The sequence below is a fragment of the Anomaloglossus baeobatrachus genome, chromosome 2, assembly GCF_048569485.1.
Source record: "Anomaloglossus baeobatrachus isolate aAnoBae1 chromosome 2, aAnoBae1.hap1, whole genome shotgun sequence".
NCBI classification, from domain to species: Eukaryota; Metazoa; Chordata; class Amphibia; order Anura; family Aromobatidae; genus Anomaloglossus; species Anomaloglossus baeobatrachus.
The window spans coordinates 651,304,111-651,321,889 of NC_134354.1; the positions used below are offsets into that span (position 1 = coordinate 651,304,111).

The following is a 17,779-nucleotide window of genomic DNA, read 5'->3' on the forward strand; positions in this document are numbered from 1 at the left end:
ATAGCATACCATCAGGCTGATGATCCACCCAGGAACATGTAATCCCTCCATCTTGTTCACTTTCACTAAAGCGAAGAAGAAAAGTGCCCTGCTGCATGGTCCTCAGAAGAGTATTCTCTGTACTCCGACTCACAAATCCCATCACAAAGCTGTCACAAAGAGAAAAGAGCAAAACTGAACAACCTGAGGTCACAATAAACTGTATATAGATATGCACTAATCAGCCACAACATCAAAATCGCCAAAGCGCAAACTGTCATACACGGTTAACTGTCACATGTTTATGTTACACATAAACTGCCAACTCCTTACGATAATAACCAGCGATGAACATCATGTGTTTTTGGGTGAATCTTGTTCTGAATATTTTATGGATCTTGTTTTGATATATGAACTTCATGGCAGTAGTAAGTTTCTGGCTAATTAGTGTATGTGTTTTGCCACCATGAGGTCCAGGGTCAACAATGCCACCCATTTCAATGAAACTGAAAATCGACTTATGATGCACAAGTATTTTGTTAAATTATATTTTTGGGGAAAAGAGGCACCCTAAGAATGTGGTAAAAACGGCACCAGTGCCTAACAGCGGGGGTTGGCACCCTAAAAATGCGATATGGCGCCCCCACTCCGCAACGACTTTCCCTGCTGCCCCTGAAGTCTCTGCCAGAAAAAAGGTACAGTGCCTAAAGGCCACGTCACACTAAGCAACATCGCTAGCAACATCGCTGATGAGGCACGACTTTTGTGATGTAGCAGCGATGTTGCTAGTGATGTCGCTGTGTGTGACATCCAGCAACAACCTGGCCCCTGCTGTGAGGTTGCTGGTTATTGCTGAATGTCCTGGACCATTTTTTAGTTGTTGCTCTCCCACTGTGAAGCACACATCGCTGTGTGTGACAGCGACAGAGCAACAACTGAATGTGCAGGGAGCAGGAGCCGGCTTCTGCGGACGCTGGTAACCACGGTAAAACATCGGGTAACCAAGAAGCCCTTACCTTGGTTACTCGATATTTACCTTCGTTACCAGCGTCCGCCGCTCTCACGCTGCCAGTGCCGGCTCCCTGCTCCCTGCACACATAGCCAGACTACACATCGGGTAGTGCAGGGAACAGGGAGCCGGCACTGGCAGCGTGAGAGCGGCGGACGCTGGTAACGAAGGTAAATATCAGATAACCAGGGTAAGGGCTTCTTGGTTACCCGATGTTTACCAGCGCCTGCAGAAGCCGGCTTCCTGCTGCCTGCACACGTAGCAGAGTACACATCGGGTAATTAACCCGATGTGTACTGTGGCTAGGTGTGCAGGGAGCCAGCGCTAAGCGGTGTTCGCTGGTAACTAAGGTAAATATCGGGTTGGTTACCCGTTATTTACCTTAGTTACCAAGCGCAGCATCGCTTCCACGCGGCGCTGCTGGTTGGGGGCTGGTCACTGGTTGCTGGTGAGATCTGCCTGTTTGACAGCTCACCAGCAACCAGTGTAGTGACGCTCCAGCGATCCCTGCCAGGTCAGGTTGCTGGTGGGATCGCTGGAGCGTCGCTTACTGTGACGGTACCTTAAGATAAGTCCAACAAACAAATTAGTGTGGCAGGTGGACAATAGGGAGAAAGACAACTTATCTCATTGATGTGAATAAAATGGTTATTTCAAGGCTTGAAATTACCATTTTATTCACATCAATGAGATAAGTTGTGTTTCTCCCTACTGTCCACCTGCCACACCAATTTGTTTGTTGCACTTATCTTAGGCACTGAACCTATTTTTAGGCTTCAGGGGCAGGAGGGAAAGTTGTCGCGTAGTGGGGGCACCATATTGCATTTTTAGGTTGCCAACCCATGCTGTTAGGCAGTGCACAGATAGGTACAGCTATTGAGGGCTAGCAATCTATCCTGTGCACTTTTAGTAATCACGGTGTGGTTTTAAGTGATTTAATAAAGTATTTAAGTTTTATAGGGACAGTCTATGTGCATGTATTTTTTTATTCCCTAGTTGTTATCACATATATGAGTCTTGTAAAAACGGCAGCAGCACTTATTTCAATAAGCAACCTATCCTAATCAGGTGCCAGGAAGAGTTGACTATTGAGGAAACATTGCTCAAGACGTGTGTCAATTATTCATGTAGAAGCATCGTGACTAGATCGGCCCCTTACTCCACAAGCCGTGATCCACAACGGAGTGAGCAGATCAGAGCATGATGCTGCTCTGATGGTCGAGACACAAGAACTGTATTCTTCAGGTATCAACCCATCCTGACACGTGACTAGAGCGGGATGCAGATTGAAATATTTAGGTTAGCCATTTATATCACACTCTCAGAGCACCATAGGAAGCACCTTTTTAGTTAAAATATGTCATTCTGGTTGCAAGCTGTCACAACCAGAAGAAGCTTCAGAGCTAACTGTATAATGTGCTACCATTTAAGCTGGGATTCCACTACTCGGACAACTCCTTCTCAATCACTATATTGCTGCATGTAAAATGAGAACAGCCTATACGCACTTCCAGTGAGAGCGCTGGAGCCAGCGTGACGTTGTTCTGTTGCTCGAGCACTGCAGCCAATAAGTGGTCGCTTCACCATCATTTCTCAGGACATCAGCAGCAACTCTCAATTCTTCCAAATTACCGTTTTGTTTAGTGAAAGGAGCGTGAATCGACCACTGATTGACTGCATTGCTTGAGTAACAACGTCACGCAAGCCCTAGAATCGTGGAAATGTCACTGGAGGGGAATATAAGCTGTTATTATTTTACATGGGGGAAATATATTGATTGAGTAGGGATGACTGAATAGTGGAAAGCTCTTCAGGGTTTAATGTACAATCTATATGCAGTAAGCGCCCTCTAGTGTTGACAGCCGGCAGTTAGAATGGCATTTTTGCCTCTAGTGCAGTGAGAGCCATTACAAGGTGCTAAAACCTTTACTTGCCCAATACAGTATGGCTGCATTCTCACGTAGCGTTTTTGCAGCATTTTTTATCTGAAGCCAAAACCATCCCTTATGGCATTAAAAACGCTGCGTATAAAACATAGTTATTTGCTGCTGTTTTTTGGATGGGGATTACATCTGCGATTTGTCTACAGTACAAGTTTAATAAAGTTGGTTTTAATCACCCAAAAAAGTAGCAAAAAAACCCTGCAAAACACAACAAAACTTGTTTTTTTTTGCACTTTTTGTAATGTTTTTGAAGTCTCATTGCTTTCTGTTGTGAAAAAACTATGCAAAACACTGAAAAAATTACATGATTTAAAAAACAAAAATGCTGCAGTTCTCAAATTCAGTAAGGGAAAAAAAAAAGGGTGGATGACGTCTCTGAAATTTCAGCTTTTGATGGTGCTGTAAAACGCAGCAACAAAAAAGTGGCAAAAAAGTCACGTGTGAACACAGCCTTAAGGGTACTTCACACACTGCGATATCGATACCGATATCGCTAGCGAGCGTACCCGCCCCCGTCTGTTGTGCGTCACGGGCAAATCGCTGCCCATGGTGCACATCGCTAACACCTGTCACACGGACTTACCTTCCCTGCGACCCGCCTCCTTTCTAAGGGGGCTGTTTGTGCGGCATCACAGCGACGTCACACGGCAGCCGTCCAATAGCAGAGGAGGGGCGGAGATGAGCGGCCGGAACATGCCAGCCACCTCCTTCCTTCCTCATTGCCGGTGGATGCAGGTAAAGAGATGTTCGTCGCTCCTGCAGTGTCACACATAGCGATGTGTGCTGCCGCAGGAACGACAAACAACATCGTACCTGCAGCAGCAACGATATTTGGAAAAGGAGTGACGTGTCAACGAGCAACGATTTTTCAAGTTTTTGCGCTCGTTGATCGCCGCTCCTTTGTGTCACACGCTGCGATGTCGATAACGGCATCGGATGTGCGTCACTAACGACGTGACCCTGACGATATATCGTTAGCGATGTCGCAGCACCCTTAATTCTTGAAATCTGGTGAATGAAAACAATGGTTCACACGTTTATATTAAGTCGATCACTACATGATTTTGAGCAAAGAATAAATGCTGTACTGATTAAAAGCAATGAAAACAGGGGTTTTCTCATCCCAATCCTTACCCATCATTCCAGATGTTTTCCAGGTGTCCTTTGACTAGAGACAAAATGGCATCAAACCAATCCCAAAAGGTGAAGGAGACTCTGGGCATATTATCCTGTAAGTGAGGAGCAAATACAGGAGATGTGTAATTGGCTATAGACCTTATACATACTGTATATGGGGTGAGACTTCTACCCTCAGCTCTACACACCGGACATTCCTTCACAAGGATCCGTCTCACAAAAGCACTGTAAGCATATCTCAGCAAAAACAGATGTTTTTAATTCTGCAATGTCGCAGGACCGACCCACTCTTGTCTTATTTCGGTCCGTTGTGTTATCATCATTTCTATGAAGCCTCATTGGGGGACACAGGACCATGGGTGTTAGGCTATGTGCGCACAGTGCGTTTTTCGCTGCGTTTTTGCGCGTTTTTCGGGTGCGTTTTTGGCCTCAAAACTGCAGGACTTTGCTTCCCCAGCAAAGTCTATGAGTTTTCATTTTTGCTGTCCGCACACATCTGTTTTTTTTACCTGCGTTTTTTAGTTAAAAAAAAAAATGGACATGTCAGTTCTTTCCTGCGTTTTTCTGCATTTTCCGCCCATGCAATGCATTTGAAAAACGCAGCAAAACGCAGAGATCAAAAACGCAGCAAAACGCACCAAATCGCGGCAAAAACGCATGCGTTTTTTTGATGCGTTTTTTCGACGCAGGTGCGTTTTTGTGCGTTTATAGCGGCCAAAAAACGCACAAAAACGCAGCGTCAAAAAGACGCAGTGTGCAAACCTAGCCTTATACTGCTTATCCATAGGAGGACACTAAGTAGATGCAAAGATGTTAGCTCCTCCCCTGCAGTATACACCCCCTGGCCCAGCCAGGCTACTTCAGTTTTTGCTTAGTGTCTATAGGAGGCACATCTCTGCAGACCACTGCAGCAAGAATTTTTTGTTTTTAGAGGTCAACTGTTTCCTTTGGGGACCGATTTCCCAAAACCATTAACAGGCGGGAACGCGGAGTGTCGCCTCCCCGTACCCCCTCCTGCGACGCTGGATCCTGGGCTGTTACTCACTGGACGACGGGTCTAACAGGTACCGATTTTCCAGAGCTTAGAGCAGATGAAAACTTCCTCAGTCCCTCCTGCAGGCTCCGAGTTGATACATGCTCCGCACCAGCGTGACCAGGCAGCAAGCATCAGACTGCCATCTCCACAGGAGCTGAGGTAAGATGCTTCCGATTTTTCCAGAGCCCAGAGCAGATGAAAAACTTCCTCAGTCCCTCTTGCAGGCTCTCAGTTGATACACACTCTGTGACCGGGCACAGCAGGCGTCAGAATCTCCACACTGGCTCCCTGACAGTAATTGGAGCAAAGGTCACACTGACTGGATTGGGCTGATTGCAGACTCCTACATAGCATTCCACCTGTGGTGGGGGGAGGGGAGAGCTCCCAGGACTCAGTGCACCCGCAGCTGCGGTACACCAAGGCTATGTCCGCACGTTGCATGTCAATTGTTTTTGCCATTTGGGTTTTGCACTGCAAAGCTGAGTTTTTGACCAAAGTTCTGCAACAAAAAGGCTGCAGTTTGAACTGCATAGTGCGGACAAGAAACCCAAATTCCCATAGACTTTGCTTGAAAAGCAGAACACAACCATTTTGGCATTAAACGCTGCAGTTGAAAAAGCAGCAAAAAAGCAGGTAAAAAGCAGGTAAAAAGCAACGTGCGGACATAGCCTTATAGAGTTTTTTTCTGTCCACCATTGTTGTGCAGGGCTGGAGGGGGGGAAGGGGAGTCCCTTCTCACCATTTTCTTTATATTATATTTTCTCATGCCTTCTTGTCAGAGCTAAGCCCCGTCCCCTCCGACACTCGATAAGCCACGCCCCCTCACGAAAGCGTGCGTACCTCTCCTCACACAGGAGCCCTGCAGAGCATTGCTCCCTCTTGTTATCAGAGCCTGTGGGCGTCTTTCAGAGCTGGCTTCCTCCTTCCCACAGGAACTGGGACGCAGGAGGAGGGGGGAAGGGGTCATCAGTGTTCGTGGCTCATCAGCCAGAGGCTGCAGTCACATGTTTTATGCCCTGCATAACTACAGCAACAACTATAAGACTTTTTTAATGTATCCTGCCACGCTGAGCTACTAGGGGATGATAGCACCTCTTCCTTCTGTGAGTCTGGTGCCCCTGTAGCAAACACCCCCCCCCACCACCACCACCACCACCGCAGCAACCGCTGCCAGCCCAGAGCCTACGGCTCCCAGTCCCCCGGAATGGGCACAGTTCCTAGAACCTGGTGCTGGATATGCAAAATCATCCTCACACCCCTCGGGGCCCCTGGACAGAACGCAGCCTGATGACACCTCTATAGAGGGTCCTTCTGATAAGAATCAGCCCTCTGCTTCACCGGTTGAAGATCAGAAAAAGGGCATGACCCCCATGGTTCTCCCTCTGGGGTACACAGATGGGGTTCTCCCACATGTTCCGCGGTCTCTGAGGAGCCGGAGGAAGGGGAATGATGTTTGTACCGGGAAGATTCATTGGTTTCAACCTCCCCGAGCGATCAAGCTGTGATGAACTCCCTTATTGCAGCAATCAACCAAAACTCTGCATGTGGAAGATCTCCCATCCACTACTACTGACCCAGCGGTCTCCTTTTAAAAGGGTGAAGAAACCTACCCCTTTGGCTTAGCTGTCGCTAAGGGCTGGGCCGATCCGGCCTCGATGGACCCTCACCCGCCTTCCGCCTGCCTGAAGGACCCTCCTGTCTTTTACTTGATGGATCCTCCTTCAAGGACCCGACAGACAGACAAGTGGAGCAGCTCGATCGCTCCGCCTTGAGGCTGCGGGTCGCTCTCCCCTTCCGTGTGGGTCGCACAGGCACCAGGACTACCAGTTTCCCTCAGACCCTCACAGATGTTACAGTTCACATTGCTGCGATGGCAGAGTACCTCATGCAGGCCTCCCTCGACGCTGCTACCTGCGCAGTTATTGCCGCCTCAAATACCATAGCCATCTGTAAGGCCCTCTGGTTCCTATAATAGAGAGCGGATTCGGTCTCTAAGAAGCCTCTCACAGTACTCCTTTCCAGACCTATGGTTTGCCGATCGTCTGGACAGGCTCTTTTTTTGTCTGACGCCACGGGAGGAAAAGAGTACCTCCCTCTCCCAACTCTAGCCCAGGATGGTTTTTACTAGACACGTAGCGCCCGACCTTCTCAGCCCTCCCCGAGTCCACCTCGTCCTGGCAGTCTAGACAAAGACGGTGGAGACTCGTCCTCCTCCATCTGGGCTGCTGCCTCACACCACAAATGGGTGCGATACCTTGTGTCTTCTGATTACCACATTGAATTCCGGACCCGATCCCCTGGTCAGTCTTTTCTCTCAAATCCCCACAAAGGCTCCAAAACACTGCGAGGCCTTCTCCTCAGCGATCCACTCCCTCCAAACGGCGGGGGTGATGGTACCTCTTCCAGACGGCGAGAGGTTCAAGGCCTTCTATTCCAACCTCTCGTGGTCCCCAAAAAAAGGATGGGTCAGTTCGACCCATCCTGGACCTCTAACACCTGAGCAAACATGTGCACGTAAGGAGATTCAGAATGGAATTCCTAGGGTCCATTTTTACCTTTATGGTCGAAGGAGAATTCCTTACCTCCCTAGCTATGAGGGACGCGTACCTGCACATACCCATCGCTCCAGCTCACCAAAAGTTCCTCCGCTTCGCTGTTCAAGACTTCTTTTTTTCATTTGTGGCCCTCCCCTCAGCTCTGCCACAGCACCAAGGGTCTTAACAAAGGTCACGGCGGCCGCCATGAGTGCCCTTCACGCCAGGAGAGTGGCTGTTCTGCCTTGCTTGGATGGCCTCCTCATGAAGGGCTCAACCAGTGTGCAGATCTCTGTGGGCACCCTATCCCGCTTAGGGCGGCTTCTGACGCCAGTCAAATCATCCCCGGTCCCGTCAAAATCAGTCACCTCCCTGGGCATGTACCTGGACACCCTTCGGGGCTTGATATTTCTCCCTCAAGACAAGGCGACCGCTCTACAACAAGCGGTACACTGCCTTCTACATACTCCTCTCGCTCCATCCTTTTTTTCCTTGGACGAACTTTTCACCTGACACCTTCAGTCAGGTATGCGCTTTGCTGGTGGCTTCAGTCCTCTTCCATATTGAGAGGGAGTTTTTCTCCCCAAAGTGGACTGGCTACTCCTGACCACAGATGCCAGCCTCTTAGTCTGGGGAGCAGCGCACTGGCTCCACACTGCTTGGGGACGTTGGATGCCCCAGGAGTCTTCCCTTCCCAGAAATCATCCTGAAAATCAGTGCGATCTTTCTCGCGCTCAGGTCATTCCCCCCTTCTGCTAGCAGGTCGTTTGATTCGGGTCCAATTGGACAATGCAACAGCTGTGGCCTAGGTCAATCTGCAGGGAGGTACCAGCAGCAAGACAGCTTATGTCGAAGTCCTGAGGAGCCTCACCTGGGCTGAATCGACGGGAGGTCTGTGTTTTCAGCGTTACACATACCGGGAGTAGAGAACTGGGCGGCGGACCTTCTAAGTCGCCAAGGCCTGGCCGCCGGAGAGTGGTTTCTCCACCCAGAAGTGTTCCCACACATCTGGACTGGCTGGGCTACACCAGACGTGGATCTAATGGCCTCAAGGGTGAACGCAAAGGTACCCGCGTTCTTAGCCAGGTCACGAGATCCACAGTCCATCGGAGCGGATGCTCTAGTCTCCTGAAGTCGCTTCAGTCTACCTTACATGTTTTTCGCCTCTGCCCCTGCTGCCGCGAGTAATCAGGAAGATCAAGGCAGAAGGAGTCCCGGTGATACTAATAGCACCGGACTAGCCCAGGTGCACCTGGTATGCTGAATTAGTACAATTGCTCATGGCGCCTTGTAAGCATCCCAGACCTGCTGACCCAAGGGCCCATTTCCCATCAGAACTCCAGAGCCCTGAAGCTAACGGCCTGGCCATTGAGACCTGGACTTTAACAAGAGCGAGATTCTCTCCCGTGGTCATCTCCACCATGTACAGTGCCCCGAAAGCCGGCCTTCATCCCGTATTTACCACAGTACGTGGAAAAATTTCTTTTCCCAGTGCAGGGAATCTAATGTCCAACCTATGCCTCTGGCGATCCCCAGAATTCTTGATTTATTTATTTTTTTTTTTTTTTGCAGTCAGGTTGCAAAAGGGGTTGGCCCTCAGCTCCCTTAAGGGGCAGGTTTCATCTCTCTCAATATTCTATCAATACCGCCTAGCTTGCAATCCACAAGTCAAGACTTTCCTGAAGGGCGTTTCCCATCTAGTTCCCCCGTACAAACAGTCGCTGGACCCATGGGACCTCAATCTCGTTTTGGACGGTATCCAGAGGTCCCCCTTAGAACCTCTTAAGTAATCTTCTCTTGCTCTTCTATCGTAGAAGGTAACATTCTAGTGGCGATTACGTCCATCAGACAAGTTTCGGAACTGGCAGCACTCTCTTGCCGCAAACCCTTTCTGATCTTTCATCAGGACAAGGCGCTTCTACGCCCCCTTCCGGATTTTCTTCCGAAGGTTACTTCCCCGTTTCATATGAACGAGGACATTGTTCTGCCTTCCTTTTGTCCACACCCAGTCCATAGGGTGGAAAGGTTCCTATATTCGCTAGACCTTGAGGGCTCTCAGATATTACGTACCGAGGACAGCCCCTTTAGGAACATGGACTCCTTGTTCGTCATTCCTGAAAGGCCTAAGAAAGGAGAGGCAGCTTCATAGGCAACGCGGGCTCGCTGGATTCGCTCTGCGATCCAAAAGGTCTACCACTTGAAACTCAAGACCATTCCTAGTGGGCTGCGGACTTATTCCACGTGAGCAGTTGGCGCCTCTTGGGCATCAGGCTTCAGTGGAACAGGGGTGTAAGGCTGCGACCTGGTCTTGCCTACTTACTGTTTCAAAGCATTACCGAGTCCATACCCAGGCTTTGGCTGAGGTGAACCTAGGTAGGAAAATTCTGCAAACGATAGTGGAGCACCTATCTCAGTAGGCGCTCCTGGCTATCTGGGACTGGTTCCTAGTCCTTGGGTTGCGTTGTTTGTTTACCCACCCAGGGACTGCTTTAGGACGTCCCATGGTCCTGTGTCCCCCAATGAGGCGTCAGAGAAAAACGGATTTTTGTGTACTCACCGTAAAATCGTTTTCTTTTAGCCATCATTGGGGGACACAGCACCCTCCCTGTTGCCCTGTTGGGCCTTAGCTTTTTTCTCTCTCAGTACTTTTTTATTATGAGTATTCACTCACGTTTTTTGTTACTTGTTCTCCTACTGCTTGTGTACTAATACTGAAGTAGCCTGGCTGGGCCAGGGGATGTATACTGCAGGGGAGGAGCTAACATCTTTGCATCTACTTAGTGTACTCCTATGGATAAGCAGCATAACACCCATGGTCCTGTGTCCCCCAACGATGGCTAAGAGAAAACGATTTTACGGTGAGTACACAAAGAAGGGAATTTTGTTACTTACCGTAAATTCCTTTTCTTCTAGCTCCTATTGGGAGACCCAGACGATTGGGTGTATAGCACTGCCTCCGGAGGCCACACAAAGCATTACACTAAAAAGTGTAAGGCCCCTCCCCTTCTGGCTATACACCCCCAGTGGGATCACTGGCTCACCAGTTTTAGTGCAAAAGCAAGAAGGAGGAAAGCCAATAACTTGGTTAAACAAATTCACTCCGAGTAACATCGGAGAACTGAAAAACCGTTCAACATGAACAACATGTGTACCCGAAAAAACCCAAAAATCCCGAAGGACAACAGGGCGGGTGCTGGGTCTCCCAATAGGAGCTAGAAGAAAAGGAATTTACGGTAAGTAACAAAATTCCCTTCTTCTTCGGCGCTCCATTGGGAGACCCAGACGATTGGGACGTCCAAAAGCTGTCCCTGGGTGGGTAAAGAAATACCTCATGTTAGAGCTGCGAAGACAGCCCTCCCCTACGGGGAGGCAACTGCCGCCTGCAGGACTCTTCTACCTAGGCTGGCGTCCGCCGAAGCATAGGTATGCACCTGATAATGTTTGGTGAAAGTGTGCAGACTCGACCAGGTAGCTGCCTGGCACACCTGTTGAGCCGTAGCCTGGTGTCGCACTGCCCAGGACGCACCCACGGCTCTGGTAGAATGGGCCTTCAGCCCTGATGGAACCGGAAGCCCAGCAGAACGGTAGGCTTCAAGAATTGGTTCTTTGATCCATCGAGCCAGGGTGGCCTTAGAAGCCTGCGACCCTTTGCGCTTACCAGCGACAAGGACAAAAAGTGCATCCGAACGGCGCAGGGGCGCCGTGCGGGAAATGTAGATTCTGAGTGCTCTCACCAGATCTAACAAATGTAAATCCTTCTCATACCGATGAACTGCATGAGGACAAAACGAAGGCAAAGAGATATCCTGATTAAGATGAAAAGAGGATACCACCTTCGGGAGAAACTCCTGAATGGGGCGCAGCACTACCTTGTCCTGGTGGAAGACCAGGAAGGGAGCATTGGAAGACAGCGCTGCTAGCTCAGACACTCTCCGAAGAGATGTGATCGCTACCAGAAAAGCCACTTTCTGTGATAGTCTAGAAAGTGAAACCTCCCTCAGAGGCTTGAAGGGCGGCTTCTGGAGGGCAACTAGTACCCTGTTCAGATCCCATGGATCTAACGGCCGCTTGTACGGGGGTGCAATATGACAAACCCCCTGCAGGAACGTGCGCACCTTAGGAAGTCGTGCTAGACGCTTCTGAAAAAAGACGGATAGCGCCGAGACTTGCCCTTTAAGGGAGCCGAGCGACAAACCTTTTTCTAACCCAGATTGCAGGAAAGAAAGAAAGGTAGGCAATGCAAATGGCCAGGGAGACACTCCCTGAGCAGAGCACCAGGATAAGAATATCCTCCACGTTCTGTGGTAGATCTTAGCGGACGTGGGCTTCCTAGCCTGTCTCATGGTGGCAACGACCCCTTGGGATAATCCTGAAGACCCTAGGATCCAGGACTCAATGGCCACACAGTCAGGTTCAGGGCCGCAGAATTCCGATGGAAAAACGGCCCTAGGGACAGTAAGTCTGGTCGGTCTGGTAGTGCCCACGGTTGGCCGACCGTGAGATGCCACAGATCCGGATACCACGCCCTCCTTGGCCAGTCTGGGGCGACGAGTATGACGCGGCTGCAGTCGGATCTGATCTTGCGTAGCACTCTGGGCAAGAGTGCCAGAGGTGGAGAAGCATAAGGGAGCCGAAACTGCGACCAATCTTGCACTAAGGCGTCTGCCGCCAGAGCTCTGTGATCGCGGGACCGTGCTATGAAGGTTGGGACCTTGTTGTTGTGCCTGGACGCCATTAGGTCGACGTCCGGCCTTCCCCAGCGGCTACAGATTTCCTGAAACACGTCCGGGTGAAGGGACCATTCTCCTGCGTCCATGCCCTGGCGGCTGAGGAAGTCTGCTTCCCAGTTTTCTACGCCGGGGATGTGAACTGCGGATACGGTGGAGGCCGTGGCTTCCACCCACATCATAATCCGCCGGACTTCCTGGAAGGCTTGCCGACTGCGTGTCCCCCTTGGTGATTGATGTATGCCACCGCTGTGGAGTTGTCCGATTGAATTCGGATCTGCTTCCCTTCCAACCACTGTTGGAAGGCTAGTAGGGCAAGATACACTGCTCTGATTTCCAGAACATTGATCTGAAGGGTGGACTCCTGCTGAGTCCACGTACCCTGAGCCCTGTGGTGGAGAAACACTGCTCCCCACCCTGACAGACTCGCGTCTGTCGTGACTACCGCCCAAGACGGTGGTAGGAAGGATCTTCCCTGTGATAATGAGGTGGGAAGAAGCCACCATTGCAGAGAGTCCTTGGCCGTCTGTGAAAGGGATACTTTCCTGTTCAGGGATGTTGACTTCCCGTCCCATTGGCGGAGAATGTCCCAATAAAGAGGACGCAGATGAAACTGCGCAAACGGAACCGCCTCCATTGCCGCCACCATCTTCCCGAGGAAGTGCATGAGGCGTCTTAAGGAGTGCGACTGACCGTGACGGAGAGTCTGCACCCCGGTCTGTAGTGACCGCTGTTTGTCCAGCGGAAGCTTCACTAGCGCTGAGAGGGTATGAAACTCCATGCCAAGATACGTTAGTGATTGGGTCGGTGACAGGTTTGACTTTGAGAAGTTGATGATCCACCCGAACGTCTGGAGAGTCTCCAGCGCAACATTCAGGCTGAGTTGGCATGCCTCTTGAGAGGGTGCCTTGACAAGTAGATCGTCCAAGTAAGGGATCACAGAGTGTCCCTGTGAGTGCAAGACTGCTACCACTGCCGCCATGACCTTGGTGAACACCCGTGGGGCTGTCGCCAGACTAAATGGCAGAGCTACGAACTGGAGATGTTCGTCTCCTATCACAAAACGTAGAAAACGTTGGTGCTCTGTAGCAATCGGCACGTGGAGATAAGCATCTTTGATGTCTATTGATGCTAGGAAATTTCCTTGAGACATTGAGGCAATGACGGAGCGGAGGGTTTCATCCGGAACCGCCTGGCCTCCACATGCTTGTTGAGCAGTTTTGGGTCCAGAACGGAACGGAAAGAGCCGTCCTTTTTTGGCACCACAACCAGATTGGAGGAAAACCGTGTCTTGTTCCTGAAGAGGAACAGGGATTACCACTCCTTCTGCCTGCAGAAGAGCATCGGCTCGGTGGGGAGGTGGGGACGTTCTGAAGAATCGAGTCGGAGGACGAGAACAGAACTCTGTCCTGTGCACGTGGGCACAATGTCCCTCACCCACCGGTCTGTGACCTGTGGCAGCTAAATGTCGCCAAAGGCGAGCGAGTCTGCCATCAACCGCGGATGCGGAGAGATGAGAGAGCTGAGAGTCATGAGGAGACCGCCTTGGTAGCGGTTCCTCCGGCTGCCTTCCTTGGGCGTGATTGAGCCCCCGGAAGCTGAGCCCCTCTGAGGCTTTTCAGCTCTTTTGGACGAGGACAATTGGGACCTGCCCGAGCTTGGGAAGGACCGAAACCTCGACTGTCCTTCCAGGACAGCATTAATAGGGTAAGTCGCAATGCAGACATTGCGAGGTTACGGACGCCCCTGCGGCACAAATGGACATATGCTCAAGACCAGCTGTGCAAGAACAGCTGAAAAGCTTAGGGTGCCCATACGGCTGTAAATGCCGGAGCAACCGACACGCCGATAGCCTCATAGACAGATTTCAACCAGAGTCCATCTGTCTAGCATCTTCAAGTGAAGTCCCATCTCCACTGCAACTATGCTCTAGCCGCAAGCCTGGAGATTGGAGAATCCAGCTTTGGACCCTGGGTCCCGCGCTTGACCACGTCAGGGGGAAAAGGATAACGTGTATCCTTAATACGTTTGGAGAAAACGCTTATCTGGTAAGCGTGGTGTTCCTGGACTGCTTCTCTGAAGTCAGCGTGGCCAGAAAAATACTCAATATACGTTTGAGCTACTGAAATGGGACTTCTCCTGCTGTGAAGCTGACTCCTCCGCTGGGGGAGCTGAGGGAGAAAGATCCAACATTCCATTGATGGACGCTATAGGATCATTCCTTATGGCGTCACCATCCGGTGTATCCGGATTGAGAGCGGTGTCAGGATCAAAGTCCTGATGAGCTACGTCTGCCTCATCATACAGAGAGCCTCCTGGGACCCCCCCCGGAGCACCGATTTTATTCCAAATGAGGGTGGCCAGGGAGCAATGATCCAGATTGCCCATGGCCTGTCCGGACTGCAAGTCTCTATCCCATTGCAACTCCATCCCTGTCCTTGGGCAGGGTTGACAGGTGGTTCCTTTGGCCACGTCTAATAGAGACCCCGGCTGACCAAGTGCTCCAGGGGAGCATTGCACACAATGGGGTTCAGTGCCGTGGAACAGTATCACATGCAGTAAAAACAGCATCGAAAGCCTGTGTTGCATATATGCTGCTGCCGGCTAGCCATCTAGGATATAGAGCCAAGAATGGCGACCGTACAGTGCAATGTATAGCATACAAGCATAAAGTACAAATGAACACCGCAGCACATGCAATACAAGCAGCATAGAAAGCCTGTGCCTTGGCACCCCTGCTTTTCTGCTGCTGTAGACTAGCCATCTAGGGGAATATAGCCCAGAATAGCGACCATACAGTGCAATGTATAGCATACAAGCATAAGTACAAATGAACACTGCAACCCCTGCAATACAAGCAGCATAGAAAAAAACCTGTGCCTCAGCACCCTTGCTTTTCTGCTGCTGTAGTCTAGTCATTCTAGGCGAAAATAGCCCAGACTAGCGACCGTACAGTGCAGTGTATAGCAGACAAGCATAAATACACATGAACACCTCAGTACATGCAATACAAGCAGCATGGAAAGCCTGTGCCTTAGCACCCCTGCTTTCCTGCTGCTGATGTGTCGCCATCTAAGAGGGCATATAGCCAAAAATAGCGACCTATGCAGTGTACATAAAATACAAATGGACAACTGCGGTATTTAGAGGGGTCAGCACTTCAGGTGCCGCTTACCGCCCGCCTATAAGCGGGTGTGTGGTCGCCCTAGTCCTGTGCCTGGTTGCCCAGAGTCCGATCTCTCAGCTCGGACTGCAGGAATGGCTGCCGGCGTCTTCTCCAGCTCGTGTGGGTAGGGGCGGGCCGTGGGCGTGCCCCCAAGTCAGAGCGGGAAACCGGCGTCCCACAGTGTCCAGTGAGAGGGCTGGAGCATGTAAATAAGGCTCCAGCCCTCGGCGCTGCTGATTGTACAGCGTCTCTCCCCTACCCTGATTGACAGGGTGGGGGCGGGAACGAAGCTGAGCTAGGCCGCAAAAGCCGGGGACTGGATTTATAAGCGCCGCCGCCGTAAAAGCGCGGTCGGCGCTCAGTCCCCGGCGCACTACAAGTCCCAGCCGCGCCGCCGCTCCCGGAGCGTCCGGCGCGGTAGTTCCCCATACATAAAGTCACTCAGCTAGGCTGCAGTGACTGTAACCCTTTACTGTCCCCGGCGCACTAGCACACCCAGCAAGTCTGGAGTGTGCTGTGCCTGTGTGTACGGGGACACAGAGTACCTGAATGGTGCAGGGCCATGTCCCTGAACGGTACCCAGCTCCGTATCCAGCAGGTTCAATGGGTCTGTGGATGGAGCCCGGCCTCAGGGCTTTGGGGCCGGTAAGATCCCACTTCCTCAGAGCCCCCCAGGGGGATGGGGAAGGAAAAACAGCATGTGGGCTCCAGCCGCCGTACCAGCAATAGGTACCTCAACCTTACAAACCACCAGCGGGGTGAGAAGGGAGCATGCTGGGGGCCCTATATGGGCCCTCTTTTCTTCCATCCGATATAGTCAGCAGCTACTGCTGACTAAACAGTGGAGCTATGCGTGGATGTCTGACCTCCTTCGCACAAAGCAGAAAACTGGTGAGCCAGTGATCCCACTGGGGGTGTATAGCCAGAAGGGGAGGGGCCTTACACTTTTTAGTGTAATGCTTTGTGTGGCCTCCGGAGGCAGTAGCTATACACCCAATCGTCTGGGTCTCCCAATGGAGCGCCGAAGAAAATCCGTTTTTTGTATTGGCAGCCAGTAAAGTGGGAATATGGACTGATGTGATGCGTCCATAACTAAACTCTGCTCCTCATACACTTAGTCATGCCCCATCTCACCCAGTTTCATGCCCAGTGCCTGATATATATTACCCCTCTTCATTTACAGACTCTTTCCTTGGCACTGGTGCTGCACCAGCCTTTCCCTTAGCCATCTGTAATGCCACCGTGGGCTATCGATGTCAGATCACTTTGCACAGATTTGCAGTTGAATACTTCCCTAGATGCAGGAATTTTAAAATTAAAATATACCAGCATTAACCGCGGGTCTAAGAAAGTGTGACCAAACAACTAAATACTGGTGATTCATCACATGAAATACTTCTTTGCTATTCTTAACAACCGCTCTGTAGTAACTTTCCAGCAGCCAGTATGCAGCTCCTATGATGCACTTATGACACTCCACTTTTAGGCCTGTTTCACACGTCAGTGATTCTGGTACGTATGTGCTAGTTTTTATACGTACCAGAATCACGGACATACGCAGACCCATTATAATCAATGGGTCTGCACACACATCAGTGCTTTTCACTGACCGTGTCTTCATGCAGCGAACACGCATGTCCGTGATTGCCGCACAGAGACATGTCTGTTTTTTTCTGGCATCACTGACGTCCCATGGACCACTATGGTGTGGTCCGTGAAACACGTACCAGAAAAACACGGACTTTGAAAATAAAAAGCATTTTTAACTCACCTTCTCCAGTGCTACTTGTCTCCAGCCTCTGCTGCCTCTGCTAGGTCATTACTGCATGCATATTCATGTATACAGGCACAGTAGACCCGGAAGTAGCTGCAGCAGGGGCAAAAACACAGCAGAGCCGAAGAGTTCAGCACCACGGACAGCAGGAGCGGGGACAGGTGAGTTTATTGCCATATGCAATCATGGATGACGATGATGGATCACGTCAAACAGACTCCATATGGACAACCCAGGTGTGCGTTTTTAACACGTCAATGAAAAACATCTGTGTTTTTCACTGACATGTGAAACAGGCCTTACAGGGATGAGTTCCTACCAAGATCGCAGCTTTGTTGCCTGCACGGTCCCGAGGCACACACTGCTGCCTGCACGGTCCCGAGGCACACACTGCTGCCTGCACGGTCCCGAGGCACACACTGCTGCCTGCACAATCTCGAGGCAAACACTGCTGCCTGCACGGTCCCGAGGCAC

The 17,779-nt window shown here is 50.8% G+C and overlaps 1 protein-coding gene across 2 annotated transcripts in view; it reads right to left on the bottom strand.

Moving 5' to 3' along the window:
• Positions 1 to 17,779, bottom strand: part of STAT2 (signal transducer and activator of transcription 2) — a 180,978-nt gene that overhangs the window by 21,854 nt on the left and 141,345 nt on the right. For both annotated transcript variants that reach the window (XM_075337007.1, XM_075337005.1), the window contains exons 19-20: positions 4,066 to 4,160; positions 10 to 149 (exon numbers count right to left, since the gene is read on the bottom strand). In XM_075337007.1, coding sequence (XP_075193122.1) covers positions 10 to 149; positions 4,066 to 4,160 — 235 coding nt within the window. The remainder of the gene's footprint in view (positions 1 to 9; positions 150 to 4,065; positions 4,161 to 17,779) is intronic.